The sequence below is a fragment of the Octopus bimaculoides genome, chromosome 20, assembly GCF_001194135.2.
Source record: "Octopus bimaculoides isolate UCB-OBI-ISO-001 chromosome 20, ASM119413v2, whole genome shotgun sequence".
NCBI lineage: Eukaryota > Metazoa > Mollusca > Cephalopoda > Octopoda > Octopodidae > Octopus > Octopus bimaculoides.
In genome coordinates this window covers 26,614,539-26,640,674 of record NC_069000.1, presented here as the reverse complement: position 1 = coordinate 26,640,674, position 26,136 = coordinate 26,614,539, and the positions used below count along the sequence as shown (strand labels likewise).

Below are 26,136 nucleotides of genomic sequence, written 5' to 3'. Positions count from 1 at the left end.
GTGTGTGTGTGTGTGTGTGTGTGTGTGTGTGGATTTGAGGAGCAATAATAACAACATCATTGTGTCTATATCAAAAGATAGTCGTTCATCTGCTAATCACTGAAAAGTGAAAGAAATTGGAATATGATGATTACTTAATGCACTTTAAATATACACTTTATTTACCTAGGTGACCAAGTGAGTAGCGGGGATGAGTGCACTGAAAGTGTACCTGCTAGAATAAGAATAGCCTGGGCAAAGTTCAGAGAGCTCTTACCTCTGCTGGTGACAAAGGGCCTCTCGCTCAGAGTAAAAGGTAGATTGTATGATGCATGTGTACGAACAGCCATGCTTCATGGCAGTGAAACATGGGTTGTGACTGCTGAGGACATGCGTAAGCTTGCAAGGAATGAAGCCAGTATGCTCCGCTGGATGAGTAATGTCCGTGTGCATACCCGACAGAGTGTAAGTACCTTGAGAGAAAAGTTGGACCTAAGAAGCATCAAATGTGGAGTGCAAGAGAGACGACTGCGATGGTATAGTCATGAGGCAAGAATGGATGAGGATAGCTGTGTGAAAAAGTCCCACACCCTAGCGGTTGAGGGAACCTGTGGAAGAGGTAGACCCAGGAAGACCTGGGCTGAGGTTGTGAAGCATGACCTTCGAACATTAGGCCTCACTGAGGCAATGACTTCTGACAGAGACCTTTGGAAATATGCAGTGCATGAGAAAACCCGGCAAGTCAAGTGTGACCTATATCCAAGGCTTCTGCCAGGGGTGTAGCCAGCCCACTTATGCGTTCCTTCCTTCCTTGGACACTAAACTCCGCTTGCGAAGACCTGTTGAGGCAAGTGAAATCGAAATTGAACTAAATTCGACGACTGGCACCCATGCCAACGTCGTCTCCTTCTAGTGAATGAGACCTTTGGAAATATGCTGTGCTTGAGAAGACGTGGCAAGCCAAGTGCGACCATAACATGTGGCCTATGCCAGGGGTATAACCAGTCCACTTATGCATACCTTTCCTTCATTGGACACTAAACTCTGCTTGCGAAGACCTGTTGAGGCAAGTGAAATCAAAATCAAATTCGATGACTGGCATCTGTGCTAATGGAGTGCTAAGAGCACCATCTGAGCATGATCGTTGCCAGAACAGTTGACTGGCTTCCGTACCAGTGGTACGTAAAAAGCACCATTCGAGCATGATCGTTACCAGCGTTGCCTTACTGGCACTTGTGCTGGTGGCATGTGAAAAAATATTTGAGTGAGGTTGTTGCCAGTGCCGCTGGACTGGCTCCCGTGCAGGTGGCACATAAAAGATACCATTTGAGCATGGTCGTTGCCAGTACCACCTGACAGGCCCACTACACTCTCAGAGTGGTTGGCGTTAGGAAGGGCATCCAGCTGTAGAAACTCTGCCAGATCAGATTGGAGCCTGGTGCAGCCATCTGGTTCACCAGTCCTCAGTCAAATTGTCCAACCCATGCCAGCATGGAAAGCGGACATTAAACGATGACAATGATGATGATGATGATGATACTTTATGCACAATTTTTTAGACTTGATACACAGTACTCTCCCTCTTTCTCTCTGACTCTTCACCTTACCCTCTTTTTCTCTCTCCTTTTTCTTTCACTCTTCACCTTTCCCTTCAACTAATCATGTCAACTGTTGAACTGTTGCGAAAGAAACAACATATTACCTGTAATGTACAGTTTAATGTTCCATCAATACTCGTCCTAGGACAGCGTACACTGATATAACGGGAAAGACGTGAATAATAAAGACAACCACTGGAGGTCAACTGAAATTGTTCTGTTCTGGGAATACAGCTCACTGCAAAAGATCCCAACTTGCTCAGATTTATCTCAGCATAGTTAATCCCACTTTCACACTGTAAAAGAGAACAGAAATGCAAGATAACTAATAAAATATAATGAGGAAAATATTAAACAAGTAAAGGTTAAGAAATTAACTGAAATATCTTCAAATAAAGTGTAGAAAAAGATATAAAGACTAGAATAAATATTTTGGAAATGAAAGGAAATATTAGGAGAATTAAATAAGGCACTGCACAATGACAGAAAATATAAGAATCAGGAAGAGGAAGAACAGGATATCTAAATGAAACATCAGGACACCAAACTGAGATATTGCGACTGAAAATAAATCTTGTCTGGCCTACAAATCCTCCAGTTAAATTGCCTGTTGTCTCTAATCCACTCTCAAACTGGGAGCTTCTTGTCAGATCACACCATTGTAGTATGTTAGTATGTGCTGATGGAACTCTTTACAATCTACTCACTTCTTCATGTACCTCAACAACTTACTATCACTTCAATAATGCAGAAAATACACAATATACAACTCATCATTCCTTGTTAGTTTTTGTAAAACAATCGTCATCTATATGCAACCTAGATACACCAAACTTGTCATGCTTCTGTGAATGGAGGCCTCCAAAACATTCTCCAGTAAGGTCATATTGATTCTGTCTATTTCAATGATGCAAAGACTCAATCACTGTGTATATAAAGCTTGTGACTTGCTACCTCTAGTCATAGCCAACACAGAACTGAAACCCATGAAGTCTCAAAAAATAAAACGACTTACAATCAATTATGATCTCTCCAGGTGATCTTCAATTATGTAGCAAAAACTGCTACAGGTCTTTTTCTTTAGAGCTAGAAAATACTTCAGCTTCCAACAGTTGCTAAAGTCTCTATAAAGCTCATGTAGCAGGTTGAGTTAAGAGTTTTTTCAGATGTTCACAGATGATTTTTGATAACTTGTTATATCATTAATTTGATACAACTTGTCTAATTGTTACTGAATTGATTATTCTTCATTTTCATTTATAACATAAACATTAGTTGATTATTCTTTATTTTACTTCTTTGATAATAAGTGGTGAAAAAATTGCAATTAAAGCCAAAAGACTGAGTGCAAGGGCAGCAGCAAAAGAAATTATGTGGAAGGTTCACAAACTGTCAATGAACATGTGACACAAAATTGGTTCAGATGTTTCAAGAAAGGTGACACCACCCTCAAAAACAAACCAAGGTCAAGGAAACCTTCTGTTATGGAAGATGAGGTCTTGCTTGAAATGGTTAAACAACAGCCAATCACAAGCACTTGTATGTTAATGACAGAACATAGTTCTTCACAAAGTACCATCAATCAACACTGACATAAACTTGACCTTGTGAACAGACACTGTTAAGAAGCTCATGAACTAATCAATAACCTGACTCAAAAACATGTGAACATCTGCAAATCTTTGAGATGCCTGATTTTGGCATCGAATTATAAGTGGGAATGAAAAATAGATCTGTTTTCATAATCCTAATATGAGAAATCAGTGAATTTGTTCTGGTCAGGCTTCAGAACCAGTTGTCAAAAAGGGGCAGTTTGAAGAGAAGATCATGTTGTATGTTTGGTGGAATTTTGATGGGGTGTTACCCTTTGAACTTGCCCAAGATGGTCGTGCTCCGAATGCTAACCTTTATGCTCAACAACTGCAGTGAGTATATGATGTTTTGAAAGCCAACTACTTGCCATTGGTCAATCAAAGATGTGCTTTCTCATGACATGACGTTGCCCCAGCACACACTGCCAATATAATCAAGCACAAACTTGAGGAGTTGGAAGTACTGCCTCACCCTGCATACACTCAGGACTTTGCACCATCAAATTACCACCGTTTCCAAGCCATAGTAAATTTCTGCACAGGCAAAGGTTCAACAATGTGGATGAGGCTGAAAACAGGTGCAGTGAGTTTACCAAATGGTAAAAGTGTGCAATTGAGCTTCTTGTACAATGATGGCAATAGACAATTAAATATGATGGAATGTATTTTGATGACTAAAAGCTTTTCATATGTAATTTGTGATTACATACAAAATACATATGTAATTAGATTACCTTTCAAAAATTATTACCTGACTGATTTGCATTGAATCTTTAACCAACACATTCCAACCTTTTCTCCATAGATGTTACTTCCCCTCTTTACCTTTACTGCTAGTGATTCTGCTCCTCTAAGTAACTAGAAACATTCCATCTCCACCTGACTCACTCATCTTTCTTTCATCCAATACTGTTTCCCTGGCTACAAACCTCATACTATCCATTTTTATCATTCCTTCTTCCTCAGAATGTTACACCTTTGAAATTACCTCTCTGCCCTTATTTTATTTTTTTTTTTTTGCAGTTATCAACCTGCAGCTGTTCAAGAGGAACATTATGTTGATCCCAATACTCTTGAAGTGTCTGCCAAGACTATGACTGCACACAGCCTCTCTTCCAAAGATGATACAATGCATAATTAGGAAAAAAATTTGAGACAGTAAATAAACAATGCTTCATTTTGTTGCTCTTGTACTTCCTAGTGAAGAAAACTAACATTTAAAACTGTGAACTGGTGCTGTTTTATTTATGCCCTTCCAAAAAATACTGAATTCTTTTAATAGATAAAAAATAAATTATTACGGGAAAATGAGACAGCCAATTGAACTGATTTCAGTACACATCTTGTACAGTTATTTTTTTACTCCTGGATGCCAGATTCATTCTCAAGCAGGGTTAACTCACAACAAATGCTTAAAATACATACTTTCAATCATTTAGTTTGACAAATGTATCACTTCTGCTCACATGTTATCCTCTTTCCTAAGAATACTGTTTTCTTCTGATGAGGGATCAAATGCTCTATATTTAAAAAAAATTATTCATTATGGCCCTCATGCTTTGCTCATAGGTTTTAGTAGTATAAGCAAAACATGTGGTACATATTGTGGAATAAGTGGTAAGTTTCTTCATCTATATAAAATAAAACAAATAAAGTTATAAACAAAAACATAAAAGACGAATACCTTAGTGATGAATTCAGTCTCAGTCCAATCATTTTCCTTGCCCCAACGAACATTGGCTTTTAAAACAAAATAATTATCGTCAACAATGCTGAAAGGGACTAGAATCTTGACCAGTTTCCTTAGGCTGTAGGTGCATGAGGAAGTTAGCATGTAAATCTCACTTAATAAGGTTTCATCATAGCTCAGTGGTGGAATTGTGCACCATCTGTTGTTGGGAGACGTAACTTCACAACGGATGTTCTCCTTCTTTTTGAAAGTCCCTGAGGAAACTATTAATTTCCCTTCAAGTGGTAGGCCATATGTATCCGCTGTAGGAAAGACTGTAAACTTTGAACAGTAACTGAAATTTTGACAAACATTATTTATTATATGTGTGTATACACATACAAGAACTTAGATGCTAACTAAATGATAGAAAAGTATAGTATTTATTCTGGCTGAAAATTCTATACAGTTCCTTACAAGAAAAATTTTGATAAAACTTTTGCAGCAAATGTATATGGTGAAAATAGATTTTGGTATGGGAGGAGAAATTGTATGTATTCACACACACAGACATATCAAACAAAAATGAATGTTCAAAACAAGACTTAACACATTAGATAACATTGGGTTAATTTGCATTGTTGCATAACAAATCCATTTCATCAGGTGATATTCTGCCAAATATTTTGGTACAATATTACCTGATGAATTGGAGTCTTATGTAATAATGCAAATTTACATAATGTTATCTAACATGTAATGGATATTGTATTTTGGAATAAATCATGCTGTTGAAACACACGTAATGATGCTTTGAACTCTCTATTCGTTTTTGTTTATGAAATGTAACAATGCATAATATGTACCAATTATACCTTTGATAGAAACATTGATTTGTGGGATACCTGGGACAAGTGAACAACCTGTTTAACTATGTATGGATTACTGTACTGTAGTAAGTAGTTGAATCACCTGGAATATATGTATGTATGTACATGTATGTGTTTTTGTTTTTGTCCTGCCCCACTGCTTGACAACTGGGGTTGGTTTCTTTATGTCCCTGTATCTTAGTGGTTTGGCAAAAAGAGACCAATAGAATAAGTACCATGCTTAAAAAATGTACTGGTGTCAATTTGCTTAACTAAACCTTTCAAAGCCCTGAATGGTTGCAGTACAAAGACTGAAACAAATAAAAAATAAAAGATAAAAGATATATAGGCAGGTATGCATATTACACCAGTTTTGTACAAGTGAACATGAGATACTACCAGAAAGCTATCCAGAGGGCAGTATTTCTGCAAGTGTATATAATGATGTATTAACAAATATTTTTACAAAAAATAAATTTTATGTACAAAGTAAAAAGAACTCTGAATGTTAGACTTAGTAAAACCGGCTCTAAACAACCCATTATTTTTTTTTATCTAGAAGTGTATTGAGACGTATGTTATCTAAAGTGTTCTGTTTTGATTTTTAGCTGCTCAGTTGACCCTCCTGTGGTAAAACCCCTTCATTGTCTGATAAGTTTAGTTTTCAGTATAGATAACCAAAAAGAAGAAATATTTTATCTTTCAGATGAAAATGTGGATTTTTTGTTCCCAGAGAGCTGACATAATGCTTAGCTCTTCTGTGAGTGTTTGAACAATCAATCCTATCAAAACATATGAGGATTACAGAAGCTTTGGAAAGAGTGCTTAAAAAAATATGTGAAATATTCTTAACAATGGTTATCTGTAATTGATTTAATGTATTTATACAATCTCTAACAGTTACCTGATTTTTAAATAAATAACTATGAAGTCAAAGTGCTAAAGACAGAATTTATCATTTATTGATGTCAAAGAATTTTAAAAGGTACTGAACAAGTTTTGAAAATGATATGTAGGCACAGATGTAGTTATCTTGCTCAAAATGTTCAATTCACAAAACTATTTTTCATTTCCGTTTAATTTTTCTTCATTGCTCTGAGTTTCTTTAATTCCTCTTAAATATTTCATTGATCACTTTAGAGTAGATATTCTTCAACCCAAGACAGTACCTAATAGAGGTAACTTTACAGAGCCTACAGTGAAATTCAAAATCTGCCAATTTTTTCCTTCTATACATACATGCATCTATACACAGGGTGTTCGGATCAAATTCAACAACTTGCATAAAAGGAAAAATAAACAATATTCCATCCAAAAATAAAAAACATTTAAAAACAAAAATATTAACTAGATTATGGCTGGGAGATAACAGTTTACTTAAAGGAGACACCCTCAGCCCACGGCCTCAAGACAGCTCCAGAACTTGGCACATGCATTGCTCACTGTGTCCCTGGGAAGATCTTTGAACATCTCTTTGATCTTGATCACCAGCTTGGCTCTGGTGTTTTTTTCAATCGTTCCCCACACAATGTAATCCATGAGATTGCAATCAAGGGAATTAGGAGGCCAGAAATTGGGGAAGGTGAAGTCATAGAAATTCTCTGACGACCATTTCTGACTCTTTCTGGAGGTGTGGCAAGGAGGCAAATCCTGCTGTCACATGTATGGCCTCCCAGGAGAAACACACTCCAGCCAGGGATTGACTGCAGTCTCCAACAGTTTCACATCGCCATCTGAATTGAACCTAAGGCCTGTTCAAAGATGTAGGGATGAACATCAGTATGTAGATGCAGTCAGAACATCTGCTGTGTCCTTTCTTGCTGGAAGGCTCTGTAGTCTCTGTTGCAGCTGTCCATGTCACATCTTACAGCTTTCACAGTGTTCACAGAGCATTGAGCAGCAGTTGTGATGTTGGCATTTTGATACTCAGCATGAATCATCACAATACAGGTAACTCTTTTCCAATGTTCAGATGGCTTGCAGTCCTTGATTTCAGCTAACTTTGTCTCAACTACAACTTTATCTTTATGCTCTCCAACACCATTGCCTGTACACCTATACATCAAGTTGTTCCTGAAAAGGGAGACATAAAAATTGTCAGATTTAGCTCAAATACCCTGTATGTATGCATGTGTGTGTGTGTGTGTGTGTGTGTGTGTGTGTGTGTGTGTGTGTGTGTGTGTGTGTGTGTGTGTGTGTTGGAGAACTGTATAGCAAGCATGGTACAAATATTCACAGAGTAGTGTTCAGATACATGAGAACTTGTATTCCAACTCCTTCGTCCAGCACACAATGCCTCCTATGTAGAAAGTTGGCTATACAAACATCATCATCGTCGTTTAACGTCGGGTAGGACGATTTGACTGAGGACTGGTGAAACCAGATGGCTACACCAGGCTCCAATCTGATTTGGCAGAGTTTCTACAGCTGGATGCCCTTCCTAACGCCAACCACTCAGAGAGTGTAGTGGGTGCTTTTATGTGCCACCAGCACAAGGGCCAGTCAGGCGGTACTGGCAACGGCCACACTCAAAATGGTGTATTTTATGTGCCACCCGCACAAGAGCCAGTCCAGGGGCACTAGCAACGATCTTGCTCAAAAGTCCTTATACATGCCGTGGCACAAGTGCCAGAAAGGCGACGCTGGGCACAGGTGCCATCACAATTTCGCTTTCGCTTGCCCCAATAAGTCTTTGCAAGCTATTTTATGTAAATATACTCATTAAGCCTACTTGTGTTTATCTGTACATTTGCATATGTGTATGTATGTGTGTGTGTGTGTGTGTGTGTGTGTCTCCCCTTCCTCTCTCCCCTCCCCTCTCTCTCTCAGTAGTATAGTGATAAATATCCCCAGCTATCACGCAGGAGACCAGGGTATGATTCTCGGCCAGGGAGGCTTGTTATTAATGGTGGTACCCCAGCAAGACTGCAGCTTTAAAGAAATTTAAAGAAATATATATACAGAGAGAGAGAGAGAAAGAGAGAGAGAGAGAGAGAGAGAGAGAGAGAGAGAGTGAGAGAGAGAGTGAGAGATACATCCATACATGTATAGATATACGTAATATATATATATATGGGTGTGTGTGCCTATAGGTGTATGTTTATGTTTATTTGTATAATGTGGAACATCAAATTGCACCCTTTTAGGTAAAAAGTATGCTTTTTAGCAATTTGATAGCGATCAATAAAATAAATAACAAACTGAAAAAAATACCGAGATCAATATAATTGATCAAAATCCTTAAAGGTCATACCAAAGCAAGGTTGCAATCCAGTTACTAAAAAGCTTAAGAAAGTGAAAGAATACTTGCAGAGAGGTACTATAATCACCCAAGAAGAATTACATGAGAGTTCACTGCAGTGATTTATATAACAAAACATGCAACAGATAGTTATGTAATGAGTAAACAGTTACTTACTTATTTTGTAGATAACTTGAACTTTCTGTGGCATTCTCTATGTTTGATAATGTTTTATGTTTATTCAATGATTTTGGTCTACGTTTAATTTGTATTTTCGAACTGAGAATTTACAGAAAAATAATTATCAAAATTTGAATAGCAGGTATGTATATACATATATATACTCTCCCCACACACACTTACATGTACATATAGACATACGTGTTGCGTGTGTGTGTGTGTGTGTGTGTGTGTGTGTGTGTGTGTGTATTATGCATATATTATGTATGCATATATGGATAGATAGATATAAAAAGTATACAGATGAAGCACCAACACAAATAAGCCTTACCAGTAGAGTTTAATTTATTAAATTCATTAAGGTGCATTTTCCCCTATTCAAAGCAGTGCTGGAACACTTGTGAAGTGATGCCGTTTAATGCCTCTGGCGTTTTTTTCTTCACCTCTTCCACATCTGTAAATTCCATAGCACCAGTTTTCATCACCAGTGATGGCTTTCATAAAAGGTCCTGATCAACTTTCAGCTGTTCTTTCAGTTCACGACATGCATTCAGCAATTACTGTTTCTCATATACCGTGAGCAAGCAAGGCATAAATTTTGCTGCAACTCTTTTCATTGGCAATTCCTTGCTCAAAATTCGTTAGCAGTAGCTCCAGGACACACCAGTCATATTAAGTTTGTCAATTGTTAGTGATGGCCCTCCAAGATTAGTTCATGAATTTTCATGATGTTTTCATTCATTTTGGAAGTGAACAGTCTCTCTGAACAAGGTTGGTCTTCAAGCGACAAGTGACCATTCCTAAAGCATGGAAACCACTTATAAACTTGTGTTTTGCTCATGGCAGCGTCCTTGTAAGCTGTTTGTGTTTGAGGCATGACAACTGTTTCAGCCACCGTTTTCCCCAGCAGGAAACAGAACTTCATGGAAGTATGCTGTTCCTTTGTTTCAGTCATTGCAAAAATTGATGAACAAGGGAGAAGCACTGCAAAACAAAGACACATCACGTGATAGTACAATTACACCTGACACCACCAGTCAGCAGGCTGATGCCTGAGGATCACATCAAGTGGCTTCTAGTGACAGAAGCCTGAACTACAACAGGTTTGTCCCACAAAGAATGTTTCTGGTTACTTTTGGATGCCTCCTCATAATTAAAAAAAAAGGTCAAGAGTCTACAACCATACTTTAAGATACATTGAATAAACATCAAATTAACTGACTATATTTGACAATAAAAAAGAAAGCTCTTGAAATACCAAGATTTTACTTATGAGAATGGTAATAAAAGACATGAATTTTGCACAACAGAGAAAAGACAGATTCTCCAAGGCTTGCGTAATCATGACATCTATTTGAACACTAGATTTTAAGGAAATGCAGAAAAAAGAAGTATTTATTATGCAATTGGGCCATACGACCTTTACCTGATTGACTGTTAACATAAAACAAACAAATTTGTGTCCAAATTTTTCATTTAATTTCTTTTATTTTTCACTTTATTTATTGTTGCATTTATTTTCATAATAACCACGTTTCTACTTTTATTATATTTTTCTATTTTTGATTGACTTAATTTTCTTAATAACATCTGAGATCCATTGTGAGAGCAAAATTATATATTTCTACTATTTTACACCTTTGTGAAAGTGGGCATAATATATTCTTTCCAAATGTATTTTCCTGAAATGAATAAACAGCATGGTCTAACAATTGCATATAGGACAAGTAACTGTTAGTAACCATGACAGAAAATTTGAAGTTTGTATTATGTTATGTATACATACATTAACTTCTATTGAATAGCATTTTTGTTATCTTTTATGAAACATTTTTTTTTCTGAAGGTGCATAGCTTAGTGATTAAGGTATTCGGCTCACAATCATTAGGTTGTGAGTTCAATATTTGGTGGTGTGTTGTGTCCTTGAGCAAGACACTTGTTGTTATTGGATTTTGTTGGCTTTATGAAATGTTCATCTCTTTGGGGTGGAATTTGTGTTTTGGTTTGTAACATTTATCCATTTTTCTAAAAAAATAGCAATAAAGATTTTTGACAAAATGTCAGGGGAGTGACATAAGAGATTGGAAAACTTGTTTTAAAAAGAAAGCACCCCATCACTACCACCACTGCCACTACCACTGCTGACTGGAACAACAACAAGTTAAATGAAAAGAACAACAGGAAGAAAAATAAAGCAACGATGACAAGAAAAGCAAGATGAGAATGTTGAACAGAAAATCCAAAATATTACATTTGTCCTTTTAACACACCAGCACATTCCACTTCCATTGTCACCATCATTAATGCCAACACAAAATAAATGAAGATACAACAATTTGCAAATCTAGCATAAGAAAGTTCATCAATGTTGTCTGTCAGATAAAAGTAACATTTGTTTGATTATTAGCAAATTCTTTTTTAAATGTGAAAAACATTAACAAGTCTGGACAAAATACTAGCATACTGAAGTCTGTCCAGCAAGAAACCAACCTCAAAACATCAAAACTACAGTTTTGAGGTTTTGATATTGGTTTCAAAATAATAGCCACAAAAAATAGGAAAATAGAGTAAGGGACACAATGCAAAAAGGAAAGTGCCTCAGATGAATTTGGGGCACTAAAACTTATGTCACCAGGAAGAATAAGTAAAGTACAGGGGATAAGACCAGGAATCACTCCACAACAAGCCTAAAGAGTGATGAACTGGTCCTTATACCATTTTACTTTGGTGGGAGTAGAAATAAAGATAATCAATGTGCCACCCCTGAGACCTGGTTCATTGATGCAGAAGGCATTGCTCCCAGTGTGACAAGCTTGTAGATTAGCAAATTAGTTAAAAGTGGGCATTGACAAGGCCAGTAATCAACAGCAAATGATAGTTCCCTCTAAAAAAAAGGGTGATTAGAGTAGAATTGATAAGGTTACATAAGTCATAATGATAGAGAACAATAGAATAGAGGCAGACAGTCAGAAATTTAGAAGTGGTGCTTAGGAAAAGTATTGCAACCAATGTGCACACAGCAAAATTCACTCTTGACCAACCAATTCTTCAATACAATGTACAAAGGCTGCATTATCAAATTTATGTCGTATACTCTAAGACGTTGGATGAAAGCCATTGGATGGGCTTGAGTGATGAAGGTGCAATGTGGCAACAAAGCCACTATTTAGTCTTAAGCTGAAGATAATGGACAACAGCACTCCAATAGCAATTTTTGGGATAAATAGTGGGTCAAAATGTGGGATGGATTTTGTCAGCCTTCTGTGACTCTGGGCAAGAGTGGCAAAGTGTTGCATAAAGCCCACAGGTGCTAGGGCAATTCATCCCATTATTTCGTTGTTGGTTAATTTGTCCCCAATCAATTTGTCGTTGATCAATTCATCCCCAGGCCAATTCGTCACTGGCCAATTCATTCCAAAATACTTTTAAATTTGATTTTCAAGGGAAAGTTTAGAACAATCACTTTAGAATTAAAATTGTTGTTGGACAGTTTTAGATATATTTTTCCTTTCTTCCTCCCCATGTCTACCCATCAACACAACTACCTGCAAGATCATAACTTTAGAAAAAAGGAAAATTCAAAGTGGTCAATCAAGAAAATTATATATTCACAAAAAATAAGCAGAATGCAGATGGATTGAAGATATACTGGAGGTGCGAAAATCATGTATGCAAAGCAAGACTTCAAACAGACGGAAATTATAAAGAGCTCAAGAAGATTGGGATCCATAATCACACTTCAACTGCTGCGGAGGTAAATGCAAGGATAATAGTTTCAAATATTAAGGTAAAGTCTATTTCATCTCATGATGCCCCTCGCTAGTTATCGCTAGTGAAGCTCAGAATTTAAACAACTGTACATTGTCGCAAATACCTCCATTTGCACAGCTTAATAAGAATATTAGATGTTGGAAGCAAGCTGATTCCAACTATCCTGCCACCCCACTTACAAATGTTGGGTTTTCCACTCCAAGTGGGTACTCCTACCTTGACAATGATGAAACATTTTTACAGTATGACAGTGGGACAGAAGATTCAAAATGAATACTAATATTTGCAAGTGACGAAGCATTTTGACAGTTAAAACAGCACAAGTACTGGGCAGTAGATGGAACATTTAAGTGCTGCTCTAGTATATTTTTTCAGTTATATATACTTCACATTCAAATTATTAATTTTAATGCCCCACGATTATTTGCATTGCTCTCTGACAAAAGTCAAGACACATATAGTAGACTTTTTGCCAAAATAAATGAATTACTGCAGAAAGAGGGACCTGATAATATAATTATGGATTTTGAGAAAGCAGCCCATAATGGATTTCTGGAATCATTACCTGGGTTGAATTTGGCATGCTACTTGTTTCATTTAGGACAGAATGTGTACAAGCATGTTGTGCAAGAATGACTAAAATGCAGATACCATGAAGACGACAGTTTTAGTCTAAAAATGAGGTTGTTTTTTGGCCCTTGCCTTCCTGCCAGTTGATGTTGTAGAGGGATATGAACAACTTGTAGATGATGATGCTATTCCACAATCAATTGTATCCTATTTTGAAAATAATTATATAGGATCACCTAGAGCAGTGGTTCCTAACCTGAGGCCCGTAGACCCCTAGTGGTTTGCAAAGGTATTAGTTTGTTCCAAAAATAATAGCTGATTTGAGAAACATAATTTAATTCTGGAAAAATTAATGATATGTTTTGATTAGTCAAAGTATGAGCTTAAACATCTATACATCTTTGCTATCAATCAACAAGATTATTTATGCATCATTGATAAAAACTTATTGGCTTTGATGCTAAGAAATCTTTGAAAGCTGATTCCACCTCTGGTTTGGACCTGAAAGTTTTATCACTTAAAAACGTGTTTAAATGTTTAAAAAGGTGGTAGTCAGTGAGCGAAAGATCAGGAGAATATAGTAGTCTCATATCCCAAGTTTGTGACTTTTTGTAGCGTTATTCTTGCAACATGTAGCTTTGCATTATCACGGAGCAGAATTGGGCCATGCCAATTCACCAATGCAGGTCTCATTTTTTGCAAGTGAGCATGCATTTCAGTGAGTTGGTTGCAGTAAACCTCTGCTGTAATGCTCTGATTGGCTTCCAGAAAGCTGTAATGGACAACACCAATTGCAGACCATGAAACAGTCACCATCATCTTTTGCTCATGCAACTTTGGTTTTGGGAAATGTTTGGGAAACTCATCAGGATCAAGCCATTGACCTGATTGTTTATGGTTATTATAAAGGATCCACTTTTTGTCACAAGTGACTATTCGGTCAAGAAAAGGATCATTGGTGTTTTGCAGAAAGAGCATCGAGCACACTTCAAAATGCTGAACTTTTTGATTTTCATTGAGCTCATGCAGTACCCATTCATCAAGCTTTTTCACCTTACCAATCATCTGCAGATTGTCTGAGACCATTGCAATACCAACACCAAGTGCCTGAGACATTTTTCTGACACTTTGACATAGGGTTTGTTCAACAATTGCTTTCAACTGTTCATTGTCAAGACTGCATGACTGTCCTCTACCTTCTTCATCTTCAAGACTCTCATCACCCTTACGGAACTTCTGAAACCACCTTCGTACTGGGTGATCATTTGTGGACCCCTCTTCCCATGCTCTGTTGATATTGGCAGCAGTTTGGGAGGCATTGTGCCCAAGCTTGAACTCATGCAAGAAAAGTAAGGGAAGGTCTTTTTTTGTCATGTCCATAATTGGCCTATGCTTCAAGAATGTTTTCTGTCTGAAATAAGTAGAAAATTATTAAGAGTATACATCAATTATTAAGTATGTCGAAATTCACTTAAAATACTATGATGAAATTGCTTTTCAAAACGCAACACTTTGAGCAGTCATTATTTCCAGAACAACCTAATAGTACTGGTGGTATGTGAACTAAATTAAAAATTTCATATATATGTATATATACATAAGGATAAACATATTAAAAGGGGTCCATGGGAAATCTCTTGCAAATAAAAGGGTGGGAAACCACTGTTGGGAACCACTGACCTAGAGGACAGAGGAGGCGACACCTTGAACTGCCATGTCCATTACCTATATGGAATGTTTGGGATTGATGTATGATGGGGATTGCTCGTATTACAAATAGTTTAGAAGCCTACCACAGTGATGTAAAGCACAGTGAATATTAGTCATCCAAATATTTGGAAACTTATTGATGTGATTAAATGTGAGGAAAGGTTTGCCAGTACCAAATTGCAGAAGTTTATGCAAGGAGAAGAACCAAACCAAAAGAAAAAATACACAGATGAACCTACGTATAAAAAATGTCATGGAAAAATATGATCCAAACCCCAAATTTTTTTTTTAAAAGTAATTGCACATTATCTTAAATTTTAAGAAAAAATAAATATGTAATACAGTGATGAATTAACTGACGACAAATTGACCTGGGGACGAATTAACCAATGACAAATTTACTGGGGATAAATTAAATGACAACAAAGTGCCATCAACGAATTGACTGTCCAGTCTATACCAGCTGTGGGAACATGGGAAATGATGGTTGGTTGTACAGAGGTGGATATTGCTTGGTTTTGATGGTCTGCCCTCTGAGTTTCAGCAGTTATTTACCTCAACTGGCAACAGAATGAGAGAAACCCTAGTTTGAGTCCAGGGTTGTTAGAACTATTGAGAACAGATCCAAATAAGAAGGATCGCATTGATAATTTCTTATTCATAGCTCTGTTAAACAGAGATTTCAGAAACTGACTAAAGCAATAGCAAAGAGGTTGGTACTTGTTGTTGATAGACTGATTAGTGATGCACAAGCATGTATCATTCTGAACAGATGTATGCAAGACAACCTCTACCACATGTGCTATATCATAGAGAGGGTGGGTAAAGAAGCTGGTATGTGTGGGGACCCTGATCAATTTAAATTAATTTAAAGTTTACAATAAATGTGACTACTAATACATAGTGGCTGTGCTCATAGCAGCCAATTTCAGTCTTTTGCAGTTGGATAGCTGCAACATACAGTAACACCATTAGGGTGAGTGATCACCTATCAAAACCACTCAGTATCATGCACTCAGTCTGTCAAGGCTGTCCTCTCTCATCACTTCAGTATATACTGATACTTGAGCCACTTTATGGAAACTGAAGATGTTGAGGGGCATCTTGATTGAACTAAGATACGGAAGAACTGTGTCAACATATGTAGACGACATTACTGTGATAGTATCAGACACTAAGCACATTGAGGTAATCAGCACTGTTCTAATGAACTAAGAAGTAATGACAGAAGCAAAAATCATCTAAGAAAAGTCAATAGGCCTGCAATTCAGTACCTAGTGAAGGAGTTCCATGCTGTCTAACAGTATCATGGGATACTGGATGGACAGAGCGGTTAAATTGCTTGGGCTCTGGTTCAGTGCAGATCTCCAAGGAAAGAAGGACTGGGATGAGGTGATGAGTAGGGTGACCAGTCTCATCTAGAAATGGGCTGAGAGAAAGCTATCCCTGAAAGATCAGGCAGAGATATTTAACTTTTACATTGCCTCTATCATATATCACTGCCTAGTTGTTGTGCTGCCCCAGTTTACAGCTCATCAGACTGCAACACTTGCTCTTAAGAGTTTTGTGAAAGGGATGCATTTCACTGGTCAGGTGCTCCATTTGTTGTCAACATCTGCTAAGTAGCAGACTGGGTATGGCTGTGACTGATGAAGCTTCAACATTTCTAGCAATTCTTTGACAGTGAGTGGTTGTAGCCACAGGTCATCTGACTTACTTTTCTGCAGCTTGTCTGATGAATTGAGCTACAGTCCTGGATCAAACGTAGACTGAGGCAGAATGCCTGGCATCTACAGTGTCATAAGGCATTCACAACCCTCTGCCAGTTAGGCATTGTGGTCAGTGCAAGTTTCATTTCAGCATTCAATTGAGGATTGGTATGATGGCATTCTTGGAGAGACACTAGGAATTGATGAGAATCAACTGGCAGATTCAGCTATCAGTTGAGTCTATTGTGAAGATTGTCGCACTGCCTTCCTTTGATCAAGAAGGACAAGCAGTATTTATCTGTCTGATGGCCTTAGCAAAAGACATTGTGTGGTCAGCCAGACTGAAAGGGTTGAAGACAGACACCTTGCTCTCTAGTCGGGCCTTCATCAAATTTTTCAAGTTTAAATTGAAATGGAAAGTGAAGGTGGAGATTTGTTAAAAGGTGGATGAGAGTAGCAAGGATGGTCAGAGTGAACAGGCTTACTCTGAGCACATACCTGTAGACTGAAGGAGGTGGATGCAAAGAAGGAATTTATCCTAGTGGTGAGAGTGACCCTGGTTTTGAGGGGTTTCCATGAGCAGCCCTCAGAGGCACCTCCCACCTCACTTCTGAGAAATTATTCCTTGTTTGAATTTTTTGTCTTTTTTATTTTTGTCATTTTTATTGTTTTACTGCTTACTCATTTTTATGTAACCCTACATTGTATTGTATTATATTGTATCAGTCAGTATCATTTATCGATCTTCTTGTAAAATTTTAGTCATTAATAAAGAAAACATTATTATTATTATTATTATTATTATTATTATTATTATTATTATTATTATTATTATTATTTTCATTAGCATCTTCTTTCAGTTCTGTTTCCATTTCTTGCCGAGTATCTTCCTGAGACCTAGAGAACAGAAACATACTTCATACATTGGTAGGCCATTAAAACAAGCACACCAGATTGTTCATTTACAGAGTCATGTGACAGAGAAAAAGGGACAAATAAAAATAGAAAAGTCAACAAATAAAACAAAGGGGAAAAAAGGAAAGAAAATTCACAGGGACAATGCTCTTCTCAATATGTGTGACATGCCAGTTAAGACAATCTTTTGCACTTCCTGCATAGATGGTAAGTCAGGGATCATTCTTAAATAATTTTTAGTTCCTTTTTTGATCATTCCAAGTGCTCCTGCAATCACTGGTATTGTAACCATCTTGAGATGCCACATCTTTTTGATTTCGATTAACAAATCTTTATATTTTCTGAGCTTATCAAATTCTTTTGCTGAGATATTATGGTCACAAGGTATGCCCATGTCAATCCATAAACAAACTTAATTGTTTTGGTCATTCACAACAGTATCTGGTTTATTTACTTTGATGATCCAATCTGTACCAACTGGGAAGTCTCAATGAATTGTTACATTTTCTCCCTCAGTTACATCTCAGGGTAGTGCTTGTACCATTTGTCAGCAGTTTTGATTTTATTATGCTGACACATTATCCAATGTAGATAATGGCCAACTCTGTCATGTCTTTATTTGTACTCTACTACAAGTGCTAAAACCTTACATCCAGAGATTAGGTGGTCCACTGTTTCTATCCCATTATTGCAGTATCAGCACTTTGGGTCTACACCAGTTTTCATCACATTGGCTTGATAGTTCTGGGTTAATAAGCTCTGATCTTGGGCAGCCAAAATAAAGCCTTCACTCTCTGCCTTTAGCCCTGAGCTCCATTGACACTGATGGGTGTGCTTCTGATCTACACCAGCTTGTTTGCTACGGACCACATATTTTCCATGCAGAGGTTTTTGTTCTCACCTATCAGCCAATTGTTCAAGTGCATTTTGTTCTCTTCATTTCACCTTCTCTGCAACTACAGTTACTGCACTTACCTCATGCTGTTCAAACTGGGTATTATGCATAAACTCACTCGAAAATCTTTTTGCTCTCCTTCATAACAGAATGAAACTTCTTACATCTTTCATGGTTTCCAATGAGCTTTAGCATCCAGTCGTTAGACGTTTCAAGATATTTTGCCAGTCCAATTGTGGTGGTTTTGTAGGAGATTTCAAATTGGATCAAGCCTTGACCTCCTTCATCTCTGGGTAGGTAAAAACGATTTGCATCTGCCTTAGGGTGGTGCATCTTATTGTAAGTTAGCAGCTTACAGATTTTCCTGCCAATCTTCCTTATTTCACTCATATTCCAGTTCAACACATTAAAAATGTAAACATCAACTGGAACTGCTAAGGAATTCATAGTTAACACCTTGTTACATGCATTTAACTCAGATTTTAGGACTGCTTGAACTCTCCTGTAACACTCTTTCCTGATCTTCTCTTTCATACTTGCATGTTGAATGCTAGAGCCCTCATTTATTTCGAGGTATTTGTAAATTTGTTCCTGCTTGAGTTCTTTTATGACTATGTCAACATCTACCACCACTGAATGTGACTTTCTGGAAAGTGGCCTTGGCATATTTATCAAGACCAAATTCCATCCCAATGTCATCACTGAATGTTTTCACAGTATGTAGTAGTTCTTCAAGCTCATTAACGTCTTTGCCGTAGAGTTTTAAGTCATCCATATAAAAATGACTTATTATTTTGTCACCAATTTTATATCCCATACCCTGTTCTGTTAAGTTCACTTGTAAGGGGTATTAGGGCTATGCAGAAAATCAAAGGTGAAAGTGAGTCACCTTGGATAATGCTGCAGTTGATGTTAATATTTTTTTCTGGTCAGTACTCCACTAGAATGGTATAATTGGAGATTCATATTCCACATTGACGTGTTGTGCTTCAGGAAGTTTGAAATCACATGTGAAATTTTGAAGATATCCAGCAAATTCAGGATCCATGAATGCAGTATGCCATTGAAGGCCTTTTTATAATCAATCCATGTAGAACTGAGATTTCTGCATTTGTTACAACAGTTCTAAAGGATCATGCCATTGATTAAGAGTTGGTTTTTGTATCCATATGAGTCTCATTGGCACCCTTTTTGTTTCAGTGGGGAAAATATCATTCTGTTCCATAAATTTGTATGTTTTCTCCACAAGGATGGACGTTAAAATTTTATACATGATAGACAGACATGTTATGGGTTAATAGTTTGGGGGAAATTTGATTTCATTATTCTTCAGGAGTAGGTAAGTAATTCCGCTTGCTAACCAATCATAATTTCTTTGAATAACTGGACTAACTATTCATGTGACCACGGGAGCAAAGTTAACCAGAAATTTGGCACTCTGTCATTACTAGGAAATTTCCACTTATGAGCCTTTGTGAGTGTCATCCTTAGGTGTGCTATTGTGATGTCTACCCACTCGTGTTCTGGTAAGTTTTGGTAGGATCCTTCTATGCATCTAATCCAGTCTACATTTTCATAGTAAGTCTTTTCATTACTCCAGATATTTTTCCAGAAGTTTTCAACTTCTTCCATGGCAGTAGGGTCTTCAACGGTTATTTTCTCCTTCCATATTTCTCTGTAGAATGCTTTCGCATTGGATGTGAACAGCTTATTTTGCTTGTAAAATTTGTTTCTCTTCTCAAATCTTTATATTCTTTGAGATTTTGCTTGGACATTATGATGTAGTGTTTCTTTTGCTGAAAGCAGTTCTCTTGGTGAGAATCTACGTTTTCTCTTCATCTTTCTTCCTTTTCTGGGTTTAACATTGTTTCCACAGACTAGTTCATTCAATATTGATATTTCACCTCTCATTATTTTAATCTCTTTTTCAATTTTACTTTACCAGTTTGGAATTCTTCTCAGTTTGTATTTCTTTGTTTTTTCAGAGGCATACAATTGGTTTCAATTGTCTTAGCAACTGCATAAATAATTTCATTTAATTCAGTGAGATCTGGTTTTAGTTCTTATATAATTTCCTTTGTTACATAGTTTCCAATTTTAATTTGTTTTCTATTTTGGATTGTATTTCAGAGCTTATGAAATGGTTCTCTATCATACATATTGGTATGTCTATCAAATGCAAGCTTATTCATGATTTTCTGCTTCAGTTCTATCATAATTTTTCAGTAAATGTTTTTCAGTAAATGTGTAGTCTTCAAATATTGTTTGTTTATCACTTTCCTCACTATCTTTATCAGGTTCATTACAATTTATTTCTCCAGATGTTTGCGTGTTCTGGTCAGATGGTAGTCTGTCAATTGTGACTTGTGGAGAGTTGTTCTCTTCATCTAGTTCTTCATTTCCTTGCTGTCTTATATTTAGGTCATTTTCCACTGTGCGCTTGATCGCAATTTTTTCACTATCTGTGAGTCGTCTATTTCTTAAGATATCTTTCCTAACATTTGCTAACTTGTTTTCATCCAAATATATCTTGATTTCGTGTTCTCCATATTTGATAAGAGTGTGTGGTGTGTTTCTCTTCAGATGGCCTGCCTAATGCATAGTATTAGGAATATATTACTTCTGTATACACTTCTCAGGTCCATTTGATCCTCTTGCATTTTTCTTTCTGTGGTGGGTGTGGTGGTAGATTTGGTGGGCTCGAGTTGGGGCAGTTCCTGTTCAAGTGACCATCCAGGTTTATATTCAGAGAAGAGTTTGTGCCAGTGGATGACTTTTCGATCCCAGGCTGGCTCTCTCCTGGGGGATGTGCTTCCAGGTTAACCATAGGACAAGCGATTTGGTATACTGATTTAGTTTTCCTTTTTGCTTCATTAGACATATTTGTGCTACATTAAAATTATTAGTATTGAACCCTGTATTATGGCAGATGTGGAGATGGTTGTTGTCTCTGCAACTAATGTTGACATTAATACCATTACAGTTACTTTAACTTTGCTTTTACAGCATTGCTCATCATTAGTTACCACCAATAGTGCCTTGATTTGTGTCATTGTGGCTAACCATTGTAGCCATGGCAACAGAAAAGCTGTTATCTATTTAAATCTGCCGTCTTTGCTACTGCTACTGAGTGGTATTATTAAATGTTGTTTAGTTTCAACTTTTGTCTTGTACTTGAGATAATCATAAATATGTGAGGGTTGAAGGGAATAAAAGGAGGAAGAGAAGCAGCTTGGTGAATAGACCAAATTCCACAGGTCTGTAAATAGGTTCTGCAGATGGTGAAAAGGAGATCAACAATGGGCTTTTGCATTCCTGTGTGATTAAGAGACAGAAGAAGCCTTGGGGTGAGTAGAGGTCAAATGTGTTTACTACTACTAGCAATCAATGAGAGCCCTGACCTTGGCCTTGAAAGGAACCAATTCACCTTATACTATTTTTAATTACTGATAAAAAAAATAACTATATATATAAATATATATATATACTGACATTCATATCATTGAATTTTTGAATTTCTGAATTGTTTTTTTAACTTTAAAAATTTTTCTTTTCCTTTTATAAGTTTTGCTGTGGTGCACAGTTTTTGTAATTGTGCAGTTTGTATGTATTGGCAGGTGGTTACCCCTTAATTTTTTATCATGCATTTAATTGTGTTGTTGCAATAAAATGTATGTTTACATATTCGAGTAGTCAGGGAGAAAAGAAAGTTAAAATTCTTACAGAAAATTATAGATATTAAAGTTTTAAAATACACTAAAGATGATCTTTTGCATTTCTGAACAGAGAAAATTGTAGTGTTCTTAGAATAAAAAGAATGTTTACATTTCCGAATACTCAGGGAGAAAGGAAAAGAAAGGTATTCACAGCAGTTGTAGATATTAAAGTTTTTAAAGCTGATCGTTTGTGTGTTCGAAAAGTGTAGATATGTAAGTCTCTTACCTTATTTTGAGGGAAATTTAAAATACTCCCAGGAAATTGTAGATATTCCAGTCTTTGAGAGTTATTTTTCAGTTGTCCCACTTGGTTGTATTAATGTTTTAGTATCTTCTTCAGCTGTTGACAGGTCAGAGCAGCAAAGAACACATCCAGCCCCTGTCAAGGCTGACATTCTTCTTCTTCTTCTCCTCCTCATCCTCATCATTATTATTATTATCATTGCCTTTGCACAGCTTCTAACGCTGGAGATGTACTAGTGTCAGTTGTTCACTACCAGTTAACAAAGGTAACACCTCTTATTTTTCGAGCACCTTCCAGAGTATTTGAGCAGTTCCAAGCAGTGCTGTTTTCTGCAAGTGCTCCACCCTTATTGCAGCCCCTATTTGTTCCACGTACTTCTCAAGATTTTTACTCACTGTTCCCAGGGCTCCAACAATTATTGGTACTACCGCTACCTTTTTCATCGACCACAACTGCTTAACTTTCCAAGTTAACCTGTCATATCTCTCGACTTTTCTTTCTTTCTTGTTGTCAGCTGGACATGCTATGTCTATGATCCAGCATAGTTTATTTTCTTTCTCAATTAAGACTATGTCTGGCTTCCTATTATCTATCTTATGGTCGCACTGAATCATAAAATCCCATAGGATCTTTGCATTTCTATTTTCGAGGATGCCTTCAGGTTTGTGGTCATACCAATTTTTTGCTCTGTCAAATCCATACTTGTTGCAAAGTGTCCTGGCTATATTGTTGTGGCGTCTCATATTCCTTTTGGGTTAGTGGCGTACATTGGCTGGTAATATGCCACATGGTTTCACCATTTTGTCCACGGATTCTGCATTTATCACTTTCTGCTGTGTTGTCTATTCTGTATTTTATGTAGTTTGTTCTTAGTGCTTGCTCTTGGGCAGCACAGATTAGAGCCTCCGTTTCCGGTTTTAAATCACTTTTAGTCATCCACAGCCATCTTTTTACTCTTCTGTCTTATCTTCAATATCCCTATGAAATTGACCATGCATTCTTTTCTTTACCCACCTATTTTCAGCTTCATTCATTTTCAATTTCTTGTATAGTGCTTTATCTTTGCAATCTTTTATCCTACACAAGCCTGACCTTCTTACTTCTAATAATAGCGGTTCTGTGGCATTTTTTACATACCATGCTATGTTGTTTTCTTCTGCTCTAATCCAATAAGTCCTCTTCCCCCTTTTTTTCTTGGTACATACAGTCTGTCTGTGTCACTTTTTGGGTAAAGTGACCCATATCTAGTTAGTAACTTTCTTGTCTTTCCGTCTAAGCTGTTTAGTTCGTCTACTGTCCATGTGATTACCCCTGCTCCGTATCTAAGGTGTTGATAGCTTTGATCTTATTCCTTCCGTTTAATTTCGACTTAAGGATCAGACTCTGTCTGCGCAAGTACTCCACCTTAAATTTTTTTGTCATTTCTTTCTCCATCAATTTATCCATTTCCAAAGTCCCCAAGTACTTATAGCTCATCTCTTCTATCCGATTCATAACCTCCCCCAACGGTATCATTAGCCCATCCATACATTTGATTTTTACCTCTCTTCAAGATTAACACACGACACTTTCTCAGTCCAAACTCCATTCTGATATCAGCACTGAAGGTATACACCGTATCAACGAGGGAACTGACTTGGGCTTCATCTTTACCATAAAGTTTGAGGTCATCTATGAATAACAAATGGTTGACGTTTTGCTGGCGGATTTTGAATACATACCCAACTTTTGCTTTTCTCAGAATCAGTGTTAGTGGTGTCAAGCACAGTACAAAGATCAGTGGGAACACACAGTCCCCTTGGAAGATGCCCCTCTTAATTTTTACTGTCCTTAAACTTCTTCCATATGCTGTCAATTCCATCATCCAATTCGCCATACTTTTTACAAGCAATCGCTCAACATTCGATGCAATACCAAATAGGTTCATACACTCCATAATCCAAGAATGTGGGATCATATCGTACGCCTTATGATAGTCGATCCATGACATGGCTAAGTTACTTTTCCTCCTCTTGCAGTCTCTAAGTACAGTTTTGTCTATCAGGAGTTGATCCTTGGTACCTCTGCACTTATGTTTGCAACCCTTCTGCTCATGTGGCAGGACTCCATTTTTTTCCAGATGTTTGTACATTGACTCTGCAAGTATTCCAGTCAATAACTTCCATATAAGTGGCAAACAGGATATTGGCCTGTAATTGTCTACCGTATTGCCTTTTTTTATGTCTTTCTGGCACAGCACTGTCCTACCCAATGTCAACCACTCTGGTGTTACTTGGTCGGCATTTAACAAGGTGTTGAATTGCGCTGCTATTCGTGCATGACATTCACCAAATCTTTTGAACTCCATCTGGTCCCGGAGCCTTCCAGTTGCTCATTTTTTTACTGATTTCCTTCACTCCTCTAACCGAAATGACCAGTTCTGCTTGTTTTGGACAGACTACTGTTTGTTTCAGTTCTTGCAACCTTTCAGCATCCTTCTTGTGCTCCTTGTCTTTGCTCCAGATGTCACTCCAAAACCTTTGACTTTCAATGTTATCTGGTGTCAACTTTTCATCTGTACACTCTCCATTTATTTCTTTATAGAATCTCTTCTGATCTACTCTGAATAACCAATTCTGGTGGTAACCATTCTTTGGTCGTATCTTACCATCTTTGCAATGAGGCGCTGTTTCAGTTCCTCCATTACTACTTTCAGGCTCTTTCTTTCAATATTATACTTCCTTTTCAGTGTCCTGTATTTTTGTTCGCTTTTAAGCTCCCCTTTCTCTTTTTGGTCTAACATAGAGATTTCCTTTGAGAGCATGTCTAACCCTGCCTGGATTCTTCTTTTCCACCATGGATCTTTTCTTTTGTCACTCCCATTATGTTTCTTTTTCTTGACATCAACACCCATGTCTTCTGCTACAACAATACTTGCTGCCTTGATCAGATTATTCGTTTCTGTGATGTTGTTTCTTCTGATATATTTCAGAATTTCATTGACATTTTTTGTTTCTTGGTTCAATTTCCATCAATCAACCTTTTTAAGGTTGCAAATAATGTCACTATCGTTCTCCTTGTTATTATTATTATTATTATTATTGTTCAGTAGTCTTATTTTTTTAACGTGCTTTCACTTCACTACCGAGCGCAGCTCTGTGCGCCTTGGGTATGTGCTGTGTTTTGCTGTGGTGCTCTTATGTTTACTGTATTGAAAGTGTTTTGCGTAGAACGTGTGCAGTACCCAGTAGTGCAATTTTCTGTATGTTATATATATTTGTAAGTCCTGGTGTTTTTGTTATGTATTTGTCTGAATATTTTTTTATTATACCTAAGGCACCTACTATGATAGGAATTGTTTCTGTTTTTAGATTCCACATTCGAGTTATCTCTATTTCCAGGTCTTTGTATTTTGAAAGTTTTTCCATTTCTTTTAGAGAAACGTTGTCATCTGCTGGTATTGATACATCAATTAGAAAGCATTTTTTTTCTTCATGAT

The 26,136-nt window shown here is 37.1% G+C and overlaps 1 protein-coding gene across 6 annotated transcripts in view; it reads right to left on the bottom strand.

The window, feature by feature from the left end:
- LOC106867506 (uncharacterized) overlaps positions 1–26,136 on the bottom strand; it is a 266,031-nt gene that overhangs the window by 58,704 nt on the left and 181,191 nt on the right. For 5 of the 6 annotated variants that reach the window (XM_052975064.1, XM_052975065.1, XM_052975066.1 and 2 more), the window contains 3 exons: positions 9,126–9,227; positions 4,854–5,193; positions 1,682–1,873 (listed from right to left, as the gene is read on the bottom strand). In XM_052975064.1, coding sequence (XP_052831024.1) covers positions 1,682–1,873; positions 4,854–5,193; positions 9,126–9,227 — 634 coding nt within the window. The remainder of the gene's footprint in view (positions 1–1,681; positions 1,874–4,853; positions 5,194–9,125; positions 9,228–26,136) is intronic. The other variant, XM_052975069.1, reaches the window with a different exon arrangement.